Source organism: Hyperolius riggenbachi, chromosome 3 (assembly GCF_040937935.1).
Source record: "Hyperolius riggenbachi isolate aHypRig1 chromosome 3, aHypRig1.pri, whole genome shotgun sequence".
Lineage (NCBI taxonomy): Eukaryota > Metazoa > Chordata > Amphibia > Anura > Hyperoliidae > Hyperolius > Hyperolius riggenbachi.
In genome coordinates this window covers 286,676,507-286,691,520 of record NC_090648.1, presented here as the reverse complement: position 1 = coordinate 286,691,520, position 15,014 = coordinate 286,676,507, and the positions used below count along the sequence as shown (strand labels likewise).

The window sequence follows — 15,014 nt, the reverse complement described above, 5'->3', positions numbered from 1 at the left end:
GCCTGGTGCACAGCAAAAACCGCTAGCAGATCCGCAAAATGCTAGCAGATTATGAAACGCTTTTTCTTATTTTTCTATGGCGTTTTGCTAGCGTTTTGCGGATTGCTGCAGCGGATTTCAGTATAGTACATTTCATATATTGTTACAGTAAAGCTGTTACTGAACAGCTTCTGTAACAAAAACGCAAGGCAAAACCACTCTGAACAGGCGTTTTTCAGAACGGTTTGCGTTTTTCCTATACTTAACATTGAGGCAGAAACGCATCCGAAATCCAAAACATGCCTCACCCCGGCATTTTTCGTTTCTGCAAAACGCCTCCCGCTCTGGTGTGCACCACCCTATTGAGATACATTTACCAAGCGGATCCGCAGCCGCAAGCGGCTGCAGAAACGCGAAAAAGCCGCTCGGTGTGCACCAGGCCAGCCCTGAAAAATGATCTTTTAGGAAAAAAAAAATGTTCCTTATTCAATTCACTTTTTCTACTATGTTTAATCCTTCTTCTGTGCTTGCTAGTGGCTTATAAGACAGTTGATAAGGTGTGAACATATCACCTAGGACAAAACAGGGCTGGTTCTTTAATGAGTCAAGGTGAAACATTTGCATCAGGCGCAGAGATTTCAGGGGCTGCATTTTTGTACTGTGTGTACCTTCCTGAGGAGGAAAAGAGTGGCTGAGGGTGAGCAGTGTGTTTGCCACAGACACGCAGCCAGCCATTGTGTTTTTGTGTTGAGGTGCAGCATGTTTTGTGAGAACATTAATGAAGCACAGTAAATTGTCGGGTGCTGTGCGATCATTGACCCTCATTGTCGGGAGGGTGCGCATCCTCACAAGTTTGGCTCAGGCAGCAAAAAGTCTAGAACTGGCCCTGGGAGAAAACAGGAGAAACATTAACTTTTTCGCCTACATCTTCTCTAGGGGAATATTTTCATAGAATATCAATGAAAAGCCACTAGTAAGCAAGAAAATGCTTTTTGATTATTTTTCAGTTGCAGAGTGCTGAAAGGTTATTTTCAATAGAAAATTAAAAATTATTTCCTAGGAGAAAATGTAGGAGAAAAAGTGAATTGAATAAAGGCCTATGTGCACTGTGTAACTCCAAAGCTACACTACAAAACCCAATGGCTGCACCTTCTGCACATTTTAACATGCACATTATTTTCATGGGATATACAATTGTTATGTAACATGCTCATTACTGCAAATGCTCGCTCTAGAAATTCACATATGAAGTGTGTTTGGATAATATAATCTGTTACAATACAGAGATGTGAATGTACCCATATAATTGTATAGGCAGTATGTTCACATGTAGCAATGCAGTACAATGTAATGTGCATAGTGTGAATGCACACTTACACTTGCATGGCAACAAACATAGTCCCTCTTCCCCATTCCCTGCTGTAGAATCAGGGCCGGATTTACCATAAGGCACTGTAGGCACGTGCCTACAGGCGCCTGATGATGGAAAGGTGGCTTACTCCCCTCCCCAAGCTCCTCCCTTCTGCCTTAACTATGCAGAGTCCCAAGTGAAGTGTAAATGAGAGGTTACTCACCTAGGTCTTAGCATTCCACTGACCAGGTCTCCCTTCAGTTGGGGGCACCTCTAGTTACTTAGTATTATGTAGCCAGTACTATCTTCAGTATTAAGCGGCACCTGTAAGCTACCTGTGATGGGCAAGGGAAGTAATGGAGATTGGAGAAGTGACAGCTGGGCCAGCCAGCACACTTGGGGTGCGGTTTGGTGGGTGTTTGTAGGCTCATGGAGGGCAAAGTTTAGGGTGCTAGGACGTCTGTGCCTATAGGCTCTTGTGATGTAAATCCGGGTCTGTGTAGCTGATCAAGAGAGTCTTTAAATAAATAAAATGGGTGAACAACATTAAAATCAAACTAATTTCAAAACTTTATTGTAGCTTGGACAGAGTTAAGAAACTCAAAAATGTTCTTTTACTTGGCATTCGTTCTAAATGTTTTGACTGGAGGTCCTCTTTAAAATGCATTGTGAATTAGAAAATGCAGAGACAATCATGACATATTAGCTGTGAGGATGTGCTGTAATGCTGTTAATCAGAAGATAAGGTTGTGGTGGTGAGAGCTTTTATTTGATAACCACCTGAGCCTGAACTGTGTGTGTACCTCCAAATATTAATGCTTGCCTTCTGTTTACAGTCCCTAACTTCTGATAAGGCGTCCTTCGATTAATCATTTGCAGGGAGAAAATGCAGTCACTCCTAATGCATGTATTCACAGAGTAAAACAGGAACCTGAGTGCTACTGTGTTGGGAAAGGCTGTAAAAGAAGTTTGAGCATTTCACATGGAAAATGTTTACTATATAGCTCAGCACGCTGGAGCCATATCACCAAATTCCATGAGTGTAATAACCTATGTTATAATAGTCTCAGTCTAGTACATGTCAGGCCACACAAGTACTAATTAGATCAGCTACTATGCTCCGGTGCATATTTGGAATTTAATCTGCATTTCTAGCCAAGGCTTGACCATTTATTTATCAGTTAGAGATAAAGTGCATAGCAGTTTTGCTATAAATATGTAGTGAGAGGTATGCTCAGTGAAGAAACATGAATTTCCATACAACTATAACATACTTTAATGTCAGTGCATGTAGAGACACACCATGGGACACAAATAGAAATTGCAGGTTAGGGACATACTGGGACACCACCTGCTCCTGGTGACTACTACTAGTCGTACGCTATACAGTTTGTGGTAAATCAAGTAATTGATTAATAACTTCTAGATATTGATCAGTTAAAGTGGACCCAAACTAAAAATACAAGATTTCAGAAATAAAATCTATTTTCTAAATTATAATAATAAATAGCAGCCTTTTTTCAGCTGCATGATGACAAATATAAAATATTTTACATTTATTGGAGAAACCCCTCCCTTCCTTTCATTTTGCCGGCAAATAATCCGGCAAACTGGTGGAGTAGATGGTGTCCAGCAAAGGAGGAATTGCTAATGGCTGCCACCAGTATAACCCTAGCTATGCAAAGAGGAGGGTGAAAAGCATGCACTGAAATGCTCATAGGCTTGAAGGAGTGTTTATTTATCTTTGTATGTGTCAGAGTGGTGCAACTAAATATTTGGAATTAAAAAAATGTTTGGTTTGGGTCCGCTTTAACTGGTCTTCCACCTTGCACTAGTAGGTATTAGATCAAATGTCAGCAAAAAAATGACATCAGGATTTAGCCTAAACTGTGGGCAAAAGACATGGTTCCCACCAGGAACAGAATTCTCTTCATTTACTATAAAACATTCACTGAAATCAAAACGTGGACAGCACAATACATGTGTTATGTAAGTAGATCACGTATTTATCTACTTATATATGTGTTTTTTTCCCCTGGCACAGCATTGTTAATACTACTGCTTTAAGTAAGTCACCAAAGTAGTCAGCTATGCCAGTCACTAAATCATCCAATTAATGCAATTAGGCCTGGAACCCACTAGGAACGCTTTTCTGAGCACTTTGTGATTTGAAAAGCTCTTGCTAATGTAATGCTATGGATGTGCTCCCACTTGAGTGATGTGATTTTGTAAAAATTCCCCATAGCATTGCATTAGCAAGTGCTTTTCAAATCACTAGTGCTTAGAAAAGGCTGCTAGTGGGTTTGAGCCCTTACTCTGATTGTTTAAATATTCTGAACATCCCAGCTGTCTCATTGTACAAAAGTAAGTAGTGAAGCACAGACAAGAATAATACATCAGTGTCTTTAAAAGTCATAACCAGTTTTTTTAGGGATCTTGATGCAAACATGACAAACACACAGCATGAAACAGATGTTCAGTAAATTTTATTGCAGCAGGGGTGCCAGTTAAAGCGTACCTGAACTGACATATGACATAATGAAATAAACAATTATGGTATAGTACCAAGCTTACTTATAACATGTCTATATTCACTTTTAAGGTTTTTCCACTGCAAGTGTTAAAAAACTTAAGTGCTTCAAGTATGAAAATGCAGTTCTCTTGAAAAGTAATTAGAAGCAAAAACTTTAATCGGGGTGAGAAAACAATTAATAACAAGATACTAAGAGCATACAATTATTTATTTTTGTGTGGAGCTGAATGAACTAGATTTTATATCACACAGATATGGCTGTTGCACACAGAGATGAGATTTAACACCGTACAATGAAAATAAGAAAATGAAAATTCTACATAGCATTGCTGCTACACATACAGTTACTTATCTCTGGAGTTTATTTTCAGCTCAGGTTTGCTTTAAGCATCTACAACCAGAAGGAAAATAAAGACATGCTTGTCTTTTTTATAATTCATAAAGGTTTCCTTGTAAAAGTTGGCATGTTGCTTTATGTGGTCATGGGACCGGGTGACCAACCTTGCTCATTGTTTGCTGCTTAGCCAATTCTTCCAGCTGATGTGCAGGAGGTTAGTATTTTGCAGGAAAAGTCATCTATTTGCCTGACCTCTTCTAACAACATCTGACTTTTCCCCTTGAATTTTGTGATTTATTTTAACTCAGTGACTGTAATTCTGTACCACTGGAACAACAAGATGTGTGACTCAGTGTGTTTGTGGCGCTCACGCTTATGTGAAGCCACAGTGATTGGTTTAGCTGTTCATAGAGCACGAAATGTCATGCTGGTCATCAGTCTTTACCACATCAAACCACACCAGTGTAATTCAGGATAAAAGAAAAGTGTGAGCTTTGTAAACCCAATCACTGCTTGAGACAAAAATGGACTTGTCACCACAAAAGACACAGACCAGCATTGTATAAAAATTAGCTCACGACTATTATATGAAATCTGCTCACTACATCTATTTTTGTAATACTATTATACCGCCTCAAAGAATGTGTTATTGCTGTCTAGACATGTGCAATATATTGTTTCTAAACTATCGTTATTTATATTTTAATGTTATTTTTCTCTTCCACAGCTACTTCAGGCCAAGATGCCAGGAGATGCGCAAGTTTCATTGGTCCTCTTAGTTTTCCTTGGATTTGCCTGGAGTACCATGGAACAGTGCGAGGAAGCAGCTAAGATATCAAAGATGAACCTCGATATCAAGTATAACTTGCAGTCTTTCAGTGCCGAATCACACATACAAAATTTCCTACAACGCAATGGCTATGTTTACGTAGGAGCAGTTAATAAGCTCTATGTACTGAATGAAAACCTTACTAAAGTTTTTGAGTATAAAACAGGACCTGTCCTAGAACAATCTAGTTGTGGAGGAGCATGCGAGGGTTGTCTGGATGAGGAACATCAATCAAATGGTACTTGGAAAGATAATGTCAATATGGCACTACTTTTTGAAGACTTCTATGAAGAGCAACTTATAAGCTGTGGAAGTGTCCATCAAGGAACCTGTCAGCGACATGTGCTCAACCCTGATAAACCCTGGGACATAGAAAGTGAGGTTCATTGCTTGTACTCACCCCTTCTTACAAATGGCACAGATCATTGTCCTGACTGTGTTGTGAGTGACTTAGGCAGCAAGATCCTGTTAACAGAAAAGGACAGGTTTGTCACCTTGTTTGTGGGCAACACTCTTGGCAAGTCATCATCCACTTTTCATTCACTATCAATTCGGAGACTGAAAGAGACACAAGACGGATTTGAATTTCTCACAGATAATTCCTTCATGGATGTACTTCCCCAATACAGAGATTTATATCCCATCCAATATGTTCATACCTTTCAAAGTGGCAACTTTATTTACTTTTTAACAGTGCAGAGAGAGTCGCTAGACTCCCAGGCTTATCACACTAGAATTATAAGGTTCTGTGCTTCAGATTCTGAACTGCGTTCCTATATTGAGATGCCCCTGGAGTGTATTTATACAGAGAGGCGCAGGAAGAGGCAAGCTATGGGAGAGAATTTCAATATTTTACAGGCCGCCACTGTCGGTAAGGCAGGTAAAACCTTGGCAGATGAGATGAGCTTTAGTCAAGATGATGACATCCTGTATGCTGTCTTTGCTCAGAGTAAGCCAGACTCTGCTGAAGTGACAAACAGATCTGCCGTGTGTGCTGTGTCTGTGAAAATTATCAACGACTACTTCAGCTCTGTTGTAGATAAGCACACAAATTGCCTGGAACATTTTGTTGGAAGAGAAAGCCACCAAACTTGCAATCACAAGGTAAGTTCTTCATGTTCAGTCTATGGTGAACAATGGAATTGTACACAATCATAACAGTGCATCTGTTTTCACAATAAAAAACATGACATGAAACAGGATCTTTGTTAGGCTCAACACACACCATACAATCTTGGTTGTTCAATCTTACCACTTTCATGTAGTATAAGAGCTTATCTAATCAATCATACTAGGTATTTTTAATCTGTTGGCCCTTATACTACATAGATTTGGTAAATCTGTACAACCAAGATTGTATGGTGTGTGTTGAGCTTTAAAGAGACACTGAAGCGAACAAAAATGATGATATAATGATTAATATGTGTTGTACAGCTAAGAAATAAAACATTAGGAGCAGTGACATAAGTCTAATATTGTTTCCAGTACAGGAAGAGTTAAGAAACTCCAGTTGTTATCTATGCAAAAGAGCCATTGAGCTCCACGACTTTCAAAGTCGCAGAGAGTTCTGTCTTCTGAAGCTTGTTATCTCAACTGTCAGTCATTGTAATTTATTTTTATCTCCAGAGGACAGTTCAATAGTTCACTGGTCTGCTCTGTAAAATCATTTAGAATGCTGAGTATTGTGTAAACTGCAAATATTAGAGAATGATGCAGAGTTATAAAAAACACTATATAACTGAAAATAAAAATATGAGAATATTTTCTTTGCTTCTAATGTTCTAGTAATTATCCATGCTATACAACCAATTTATTATATCATAATTTTTTTCACTTTAGTGTCTCTTTAAAGGACCACTATACATATGCGATATACATTTGACCCAGAGTAACCACGGCCGGCCCGCCCATGAGGCGGGGTGAGACTTTTGCCTCAGGTGGCACTTCCGGGGGGCTGCACCTGCCCGTGGGTGTGGGGGGCCGCCCGAGCTGGAGGGGATAGCGAGCAGGAAGGGGGTATTGGGCCTAGCGGCGGGGAGGGGGGTCGGACCCCCCCTCCCTCGCCTGGGTCCCCCGTCCTCCGCTCCCCTCCAGCTTTAAACAGTTACGTCGCTGGCTGCAGCTATAAGAGGCAACGGGCAGGCGGGGATCACTCACCTCTTCCTCGTTCCAGCCTGCGCTCCACTGACGTCACTTCCTGCGGCGTAGCAGGAAGTGACGTCTGTGGAGCGCAGGCTGGAATGAGGAAGAGGTGAGTGATCCCCGCCAGTTGCCTCTTACAGCTGCAGCCAGCGACGTAACTGTTTAAAGCTGGAGGGGAGCGGAGGACGGGGGACCGAGGCGAGGGAGGGGGGCCGACCCCCTCCCTGCCGCTAGGCCCAATACCCCCTTCCTGCCCGCTATCCCCTCCAGCTCGGGCCGCCCCTCACACCCACGGCCTGGGGGGGAGGGGCGGCAATTTCTTGAAAGCTTGCCTCAGGCGGCAAAAAGTCTAGGGTCAGGCCTGAGAGTAACTGCACTGTAAATTATTTTTTCCAATGTATCCATCACTTACATTAGGTATTTTTAACATGACCAACAATTTTTTAGACTAGTACATCTCCTCATGGGGGATACTCAAGGTGAGTTGAGGGTACGAATCAAGCGGTGGCTGCCAGCTGTGTGCTGTTAGTAGCACTACCAGATTAAGAAAGGATAGGAGAAGATATTGCAGCAAAGTACATAGCCAAGTCCCCTGAGTAGCTTTGAGAGAGAAGAGAGAAAGTAGCTGTACTGGGGCACGCAAAAGCTGAACTCAGGATATCGCTAGTCACACGATTAAAGGAGGCCGGAGTTTGGTTTGATTTTCAGGGGTGGGGTCTGTAGCTACACCCCTACCAGCAGGCATTGCATAATGAAGTGCAAAAGTACTTTGGTGGATACCTCTCTCTTGTGAATACGAATTACATACCCACACTCCTCTCCACCAACACCTTTATCAACTTCTCAGAGTTTTCTTCTACATTGCAAGTATGTTTTTGGGATGTGTGAGGAAACCATAGAATGCTCCCAGAAGTATTCGAACACTACCCACTCTAATGCTAAAAGTCAGGTGTGATAACCACATATGCTAAAATAAGTTAGGCTTTGTTCCCCATACTCTTTAATTATCTGGACATCCAAATTGTGCTCAGAGAACCACACTGCATGTTGAATATGAGGCTGCATTAATAATTTGTAAAGGATTAAAATTATATTTCTCTCTTGAGTTTATATACAAGTACATAAACAATAGCCTTTTGATCACTGGCTGCTACATAGTTTTATTATCATGCACAATGCTAATACGGGTTTGTGGAATAAGTACGCACCAGATGTCAGAATATGCCAAGACCTGTTTTATACTTGCTAACATCATATATAATACTTGGTGACATTTTACAATATAATCCCCTAATTTTTTTAAAATTTTGGAATTTTAATTGTCAAGCCAACTAAATTACAAATATTTAATTAGAAGAATAGACATAATTACACATGTTTTAATATTGTGTCCTTATTTTCATCCTCGGTTCATAGATGATGTAGTCGTTTGAAGTGTGTTCTTGTTGTCTACCATACAGAAGCACTCTATGTCTGATTAAATGGAGGATGAAAATGAATCATCACAGAACAGGGTTGTCTAAGCAATTCAGACAAACTGCGATGACAAGCTGTAGCTGCAAGAGCTGACCATACTAGAGTACATTTAGGGCTACATCTTAGACATACTCATGACAGCTTGCAGTCGGATCTCTTTTACAGTCATACTTTTCAGCAGTAGACTAGTGTCCTGTGTTGGTGTTAACCAATGTAGAACAGCATTGTGGTTATATAATTTACTTGCTAGACTTAATGTACTTATGCTTAAAGGAAACCAGAGACGTTATAATACAAAGATTCAATACTTACCAGGGGCTTCCTCCAGCCTCATAAGCACGTGTGAGTCCCTCGCCATCCTCCCGCGGTCTGCCGTTCAGCTGCAATTAGCTCCGGTTACTGGCTCAGTCGCATCAGTCAGAATCTTCTGCACATGGGACTCTAGCACTTCAAGTCCCATTGTGCTAGCCACTATGTCATCATGCCACCCACATGGTTAGTTGCTTGTGACCTGAGATGTGGACTTGGAAATCGCCTTGTGAGCATGTAGGCATACTGAATGGTATCAGTTAATTAACTTTCTTCCAGTATAGGTAAGTTGCTTTTGCTATGCAATGGTGGAAACAGGTTCATTTAACACAATGCTTTAGTCTATACAGTGTAGAAGTGAAAAATCTTCTTTATGGTAGGCTATTCAGAGGAAAACATTATAAGAATTACAGTTTGTTGTGTGCAAGTATACTTTATCAGCATGTCTAGCAAAGCTTCAGTGTTAAAGAGCTGTGTGTTCTGTGGATTGGGCCAGTGCGTGTTTACAGTGTACATTGCACACACAGTGATCAGGACTGGGAACTGACTAGGAGTGCCTGTGATGTAACCCTGGCCCTGAGGTCAGCAGCCACGCCAGTAGTGTCACTGTAATTTACACAGATGAATCCACTCTCCTTGGAAGCATTCATTTAAAGCTATATGATAGAGGACATTTGCGGAGTCAAATTCAATTTGAGGGAGCCAAATAGTAGCCCACATAGAGCAGCGTTCCTGGTCAGCAGCTGCTCGCCTCAAGGAGAATCATTTACTCGCTGACAGAAGATGTCTCAGGGGAACCCGAAGGCACAACGTCCACAGCGAGGATTAACCCTTTCCATTTGTTTTCTTTCTTTCAAAGCATGGCAGCTGTCACATAAATCCTGCCTCTTTGTAGTCTAAAAATTATATGTGGCATTTCAGCAACTGACGGGGCATTTCATTAATGATAGATGATATGGATAGTGAGTCAACTACAACTGCTTGGTAGCATGTTATTAATAACTATACTGTATTTCAGTTCACCACAGAGATCTAGTCCAGTGCATACTATCTAGTTATTATAATGCTTAATATTGCTTGCTCCTGTACCACTTTTTTGATGTTTCCATAGTTCTTGCTTCACTTACGTATATAGTTTTGAAATGTCATGGCATACGTTAGAAGTGCCTAGGATTGTCTTATACTTTCTCTGCCAATTCTTCTCAATTCTTGTCTGAATTTAGGTTTATCTGTCAGTAATATTCTTCTGATCTAATGCTGCAATCAACCTCAGCGCTTTATTTTATGGGCTCATCTTCTGCTATGGCACCTAGAATAATCCATTTCTCCAAATAGAGGGTGTAGATGCTCTATAGGCAATTACGTCTACACAATTTTCTTAGTGCTTTCAGGCTCATCTTCTGCTGTAGCACCTACAATATAACTTCATTTCCTCAAATGGAGGCTACATAGTTTCCCAAGTGCTTTCATACTCCGGTTGATGTAAAATATAATCATTTGTAAGTTTGGCTTCCAAGGCCCAGGCACATTTGACATTGTCTGGTACTTATTCTAAAAGTAGTAGAGTGTTGTACTGTGTTAGCCATCAGTAAAAGCAATCAGGATGGTACCATTTATTGGCTAACATAGAGATAAATAAAAAGTATGCCTTCTTCGGACTTTGTTCCTGCATATTGACAAGGTGTTAAAACAGCTAAAATACACTGGAGATTTGGAGGAGAAACATTCTTTTGCAAACATAAATAATTGTTATTAGATGCCTCAATTACAACTTCAGGAGGGATGCTAGCTAATTTATGACAAATAGATTGGTGTTTGTTAAAACATCACAAATCACAGACTCCAGGTGATGAGGATGTCTCATGCCTGTATCTTATACCCTGTATCAACAGGAGGAAGAGTAAAATGTTAGAGTCCCCCAAGACCCTGGTCCCATTACCCCAACTCACTCCCACCCCTGGTGGCTGCAAGGGCTATTTCCCCAATAGTTACACTACACAGAAGCTTTTTTCACTTGTATTATTATTATTTAGTATTTATATAGTGCCAATATCTTCCGCAGCGCTGTACAGGGTATATTGACTTGTCACATAACTGTCCCTCAGAGGGGCTCACAATCGAATCCCTACCAAGTCATATGTCTATGTATGTGTTGTAGTCTGGGGCCAATTTAGGGGGAAGCCAATTAACTTATCTGTATGTCTTTGGGATGTGGGTGGAGTTCCCAGAGGAAACCCAAGCAGAAACGGGGTGAGCATACAAACCCTTTGCAGATAATGTCCTGGCTGAGATTTCGAACCAGGGACCCAGCACTACAAGGCGAGATTGCACTAAGCATTGTGCCACCGTGCTGCCACTTCACATGCCCCCTCTGCCTTCTATAGCCTCTTCTGCAAGAATGACACAGAAAGTAAAGTAGGGGAGCAATGTCTATTCGTGGCAATAAAGAGAAATATGTTAAATAATAGCATCATTTGGGTGATACTGCCATTGATTTATGTACATGTCATCTATGACTGTAAGTCTGCTTGAAGTATGCACAGCAGGTCTGGATTAGAAGAAAGGTTATGAAGTCAGTGACAATCCATGTAACATCAGGAATGTAATACTTCTTCCTCTTGTCATACTTTTCCATAGTTCCATAGCAGTATATTTTACTGTGGGATTTAATAGTCATCTCCTGAAGTGTGCGTACATTTTATATCAATCATTTGCACAACAGGTGCCTCGATTTTACTTGAATGCCTGTGATAATGCAAATAATATGTGAATTTGATGAGTGGAGCGCATGTTACAGAGAAAACGTTACAGTCTTTAGAGGAGCTCAGTGTGAGACATCAGTGAACAATTATAAAAGACAATTATAATGAACAAATAGCCTTCACACCTCTTTGCGCAATGTAAAATAGGTACATATGTGCAGAAAATGACCTACTGGTATTTAGAGAACAGCAGACACATTGGGCCTTATGCAGTTCACTTTTTCTGCTACGCTTTCTCCTGGGAGATACATTTTAATCTTTTATTTAAAATAACTTTTCAGCATTCTGCTAATGAAAAGGAACCAACAAAAGGTGAAGAAGTACTGTAAGGTGAAGAAGTACTGTAAAAATTATTCTGAGTATTTTTTTTGCTTGCTGAGGCTTTGAGGGCATTTTATTGATAAGGTGACAAAATATCACCTTGAAGAAAACTTAGGAGGAAAAGTCAATTGCATGTGACCCATTGCTTGAAATTACGAGCTACAACTAGGGCCAGCAAGCTACTCACTTTAAATTATTGACACCAATGCAATTTTAGGAAGTAGTCACCATGTGAGCACTGAAGCTGGGAGCATGTAATGTATACTTATCCCCCTGCCTACTCTCACACTGAACCCTCCCTCTACCTATGCTTAATTCTGAGACCCCACCTGGTGCCTAACACTTAACTACTCCACCCCCACTGCCTTACCCTAATGCTGGGAATACACCATACAATTTTATGTTAGATTTACCTGCCAGATAGATTAAGTTAAACATGTTGGAAATGTATCTATCTTACCATCTATCTGCTGAGTAATTAGGCATTGTTCTACTCAGCAGGAGATAAACAGAAGACAATGCACCAGAGATAATGACCATCCATTAAAGAAAATAATCTAATTATGCATTCTAACAGAAAAAGCTAACAGAAGAATCTAACAGAAAATTGTATGGTGTATTCCCAGCATTAGACCACTCCACCCTGCTGCCTAACCTTAACCACTCCCCCCCCCCCGTTGCCTAACCTTAAACCACTGCTCCTTCCTCTGCCTAACATTAGCTCCCTAAACTAACCTCTAACGGCATAGGTGTCAAAAGCTATAGCTTTGATCAGTGGCAATGAAGTTAAATTATGGTGCCCGATAAATAGCGAATTATGGCTTTTACTATTGCCTCCTATGGCGGTGCCATTTGTAACTGCGCTCATCCTGCACAATTTTTATCTGCTCCACTGCATTCAAGCTCGATTCATGTATACTACATCAGCTTTAAATTACATGTGAGACAGGGTAGTAGGAGCCAATATCTGATGTATCTGCCTGAGCCTTCTGGCTCAGCTTCTGCAGCGGCAGAAACTTTCCAGGGTGCTGAACAAGTTCAGCTCTGAGGAAAGCAAAAAAAAAAAAAAAAGCATGCATTGACCCTAAAGCTGTACTAATGTCATGCCCAACTAGAAAAGCTGGTAGAAAAGCGTGGTGGTCCCCTCTAACTCTGTTTGCCAGCTCCTGTAGATGTCAGCAGCAAGGGTGGGTTGATTTAAAAGGTGGGAGGGTAGTAAAACTAAAGTCAATAAAAACAAGGGTTTTTAAAGAGAACCTAAAGTGAAATGAATACAGTGGTTGCCTTCTTCGTTCCCTTATAACTAATGCCAGTTGCTTGGCTGTAGTTTTCCTCTGAGATACCTGTTACATGTTACCAGCTTCTATAGCTTGGGGATAAACTAAGGAGAAAAAAAACAAGTAAATCCAAGATAAACATATATGTATTTTGTATATCATAAGCACAGCTTTGCTATCAGTGAATGCCTTATATAAGGTAGTCTTTAAGCCAGGCATGGGAGACAACTTAACATCAGTTGTACACAAAGGTACATATACAGTATTGTATGTGCATTTATGATTCTAGTTAAGTGCTTAAAGGGGCACTACAGCGAAAAACTGTAAAATTTAAAATATGTGCAAACATATACAAATAAGAAGTACGTTTCTTCCAGAGTAAAATGAGCCATTAATTACCTTTCTCCTATAATGCTGTCACTTACAGTAGGCAGTAGAAATCTGACAGAAGTGACAGGTTTTGGACTACTCCATCTCTTCATAGGGGATTTTCAGCAAGGCTTTTATTCTTTATAAAGATATTCCTGAAAAAGGATTTAAACGATGATGCTGGTCAGCTTCCCTGCTCCCTACACAATTTTTTGGCAGTTAGACAGAGCAACTGCAATTCACTTCAAGTGCTTTTGAAAATAAATATATCCCTGAGAATCCCCTATAAAGAGATGGACTACTCCAAAACCTGTCACTTCTGTCAGATTTCTACTACCTACTGTAAGTGCTAGCAACATAGGAGGAAAGTAATTTATGGCTCATTTTACTCTAAAAAAAAAAAATTTATTTTCTTATTTGTATATGTTTGCACATATTTTAAATTTTATAGTTTTTCGCTGTAGTGCCCCTTTAATTAACATAGAACTTTTTTGGGGGGGGTTTCATTTTTAGTGAATCATGAGATAAAGAGAAATTGGCAAAATACTAAAAGACAGAAGAAGCTTAGTGCATCTGACCACTAGTATCCTATGGTAAGAAATAGTGATTTAGGAATATGTGATGCCTATAACATCTCCTTAAGACCCATCATTACATCATAAATGTCATTGCTAATATTCTAACTTGTCTTTACTGGACAAAGTATGCAGCCCAAGATCTGGTTCAAATGATCACAGATAAACAAGGTTAGAGTGAGGTTATGTCCCATAACATGCCGTATTGAAATTACATCAGGGAAGCAAATGCTTTCCATGTGTTGTAAAGCTGACTAAAATGAGTAAATCAGAATACAGTCAGCCTCTCTAGCTTTGAGCGTATTATGCTTTAGAATATTTTATCGCTTAAATTTAAAATGTAATTCTTAGGCACTAGACTCCTGCCTGACAAATACACATAAGTGGTCTCAAAAGCTTTCATTTTAAATCTCTTTAGCTAACTTAAACCTCTTCAGTTTGGCAATAAAAGGTATCGCTTAAACTCCACATTCTTACTGGAGTCTAGACATCTTGAGTTTATTTATTTTTTTGTACAGTTTGATTATTCATGACTTGATAGTTTCATAATGCATAACACACATATATAACCATAGTGACTATTTCTATAGACACATAAAAGTGTTTTAGTAGTATAAAATCCAGCCTGTCTTAGGCATATTAATGATTAACCTGTGCACTGAGCAGATGTCTCTCTGGTTCTTTCACCCGATGGACCCTTTCAATGACCCAGGGACATGTATATACATGTCAAACAAAGAGCCACCACTCATAG

The 15,014-nt window shown here is 40.1% G+C and overlaps 1 protein-coding gene across 3 annotated transcripts in view; it reads left to right on the top strand.

Moving 5' to 3' along the window:
- Positions 1-15,014, top strand: part of LOC137563686 (hepatocyte growth factor receptor-like) — a 179,622-nt gene that overhangs the window by 47,101 nt on the left and 117,507 nt on the right. For all 3 annotated transcript variants that reach the window (XM_068276436.1, XM_068276438.1, XM_068276437.1), the window contains exon 2: positions 4,928-6,133. In XM_068276436.1, the coding sequence (XP_068132537.1) occupies positions 4,943-6,133 (1,191 nt within the window). In that variant the 5' untranslated portion in view covers positions 4,928-4,942. The remainder of the gene's footprint in view (positions 1-4,927; positions 6,134-15,014) is intronic.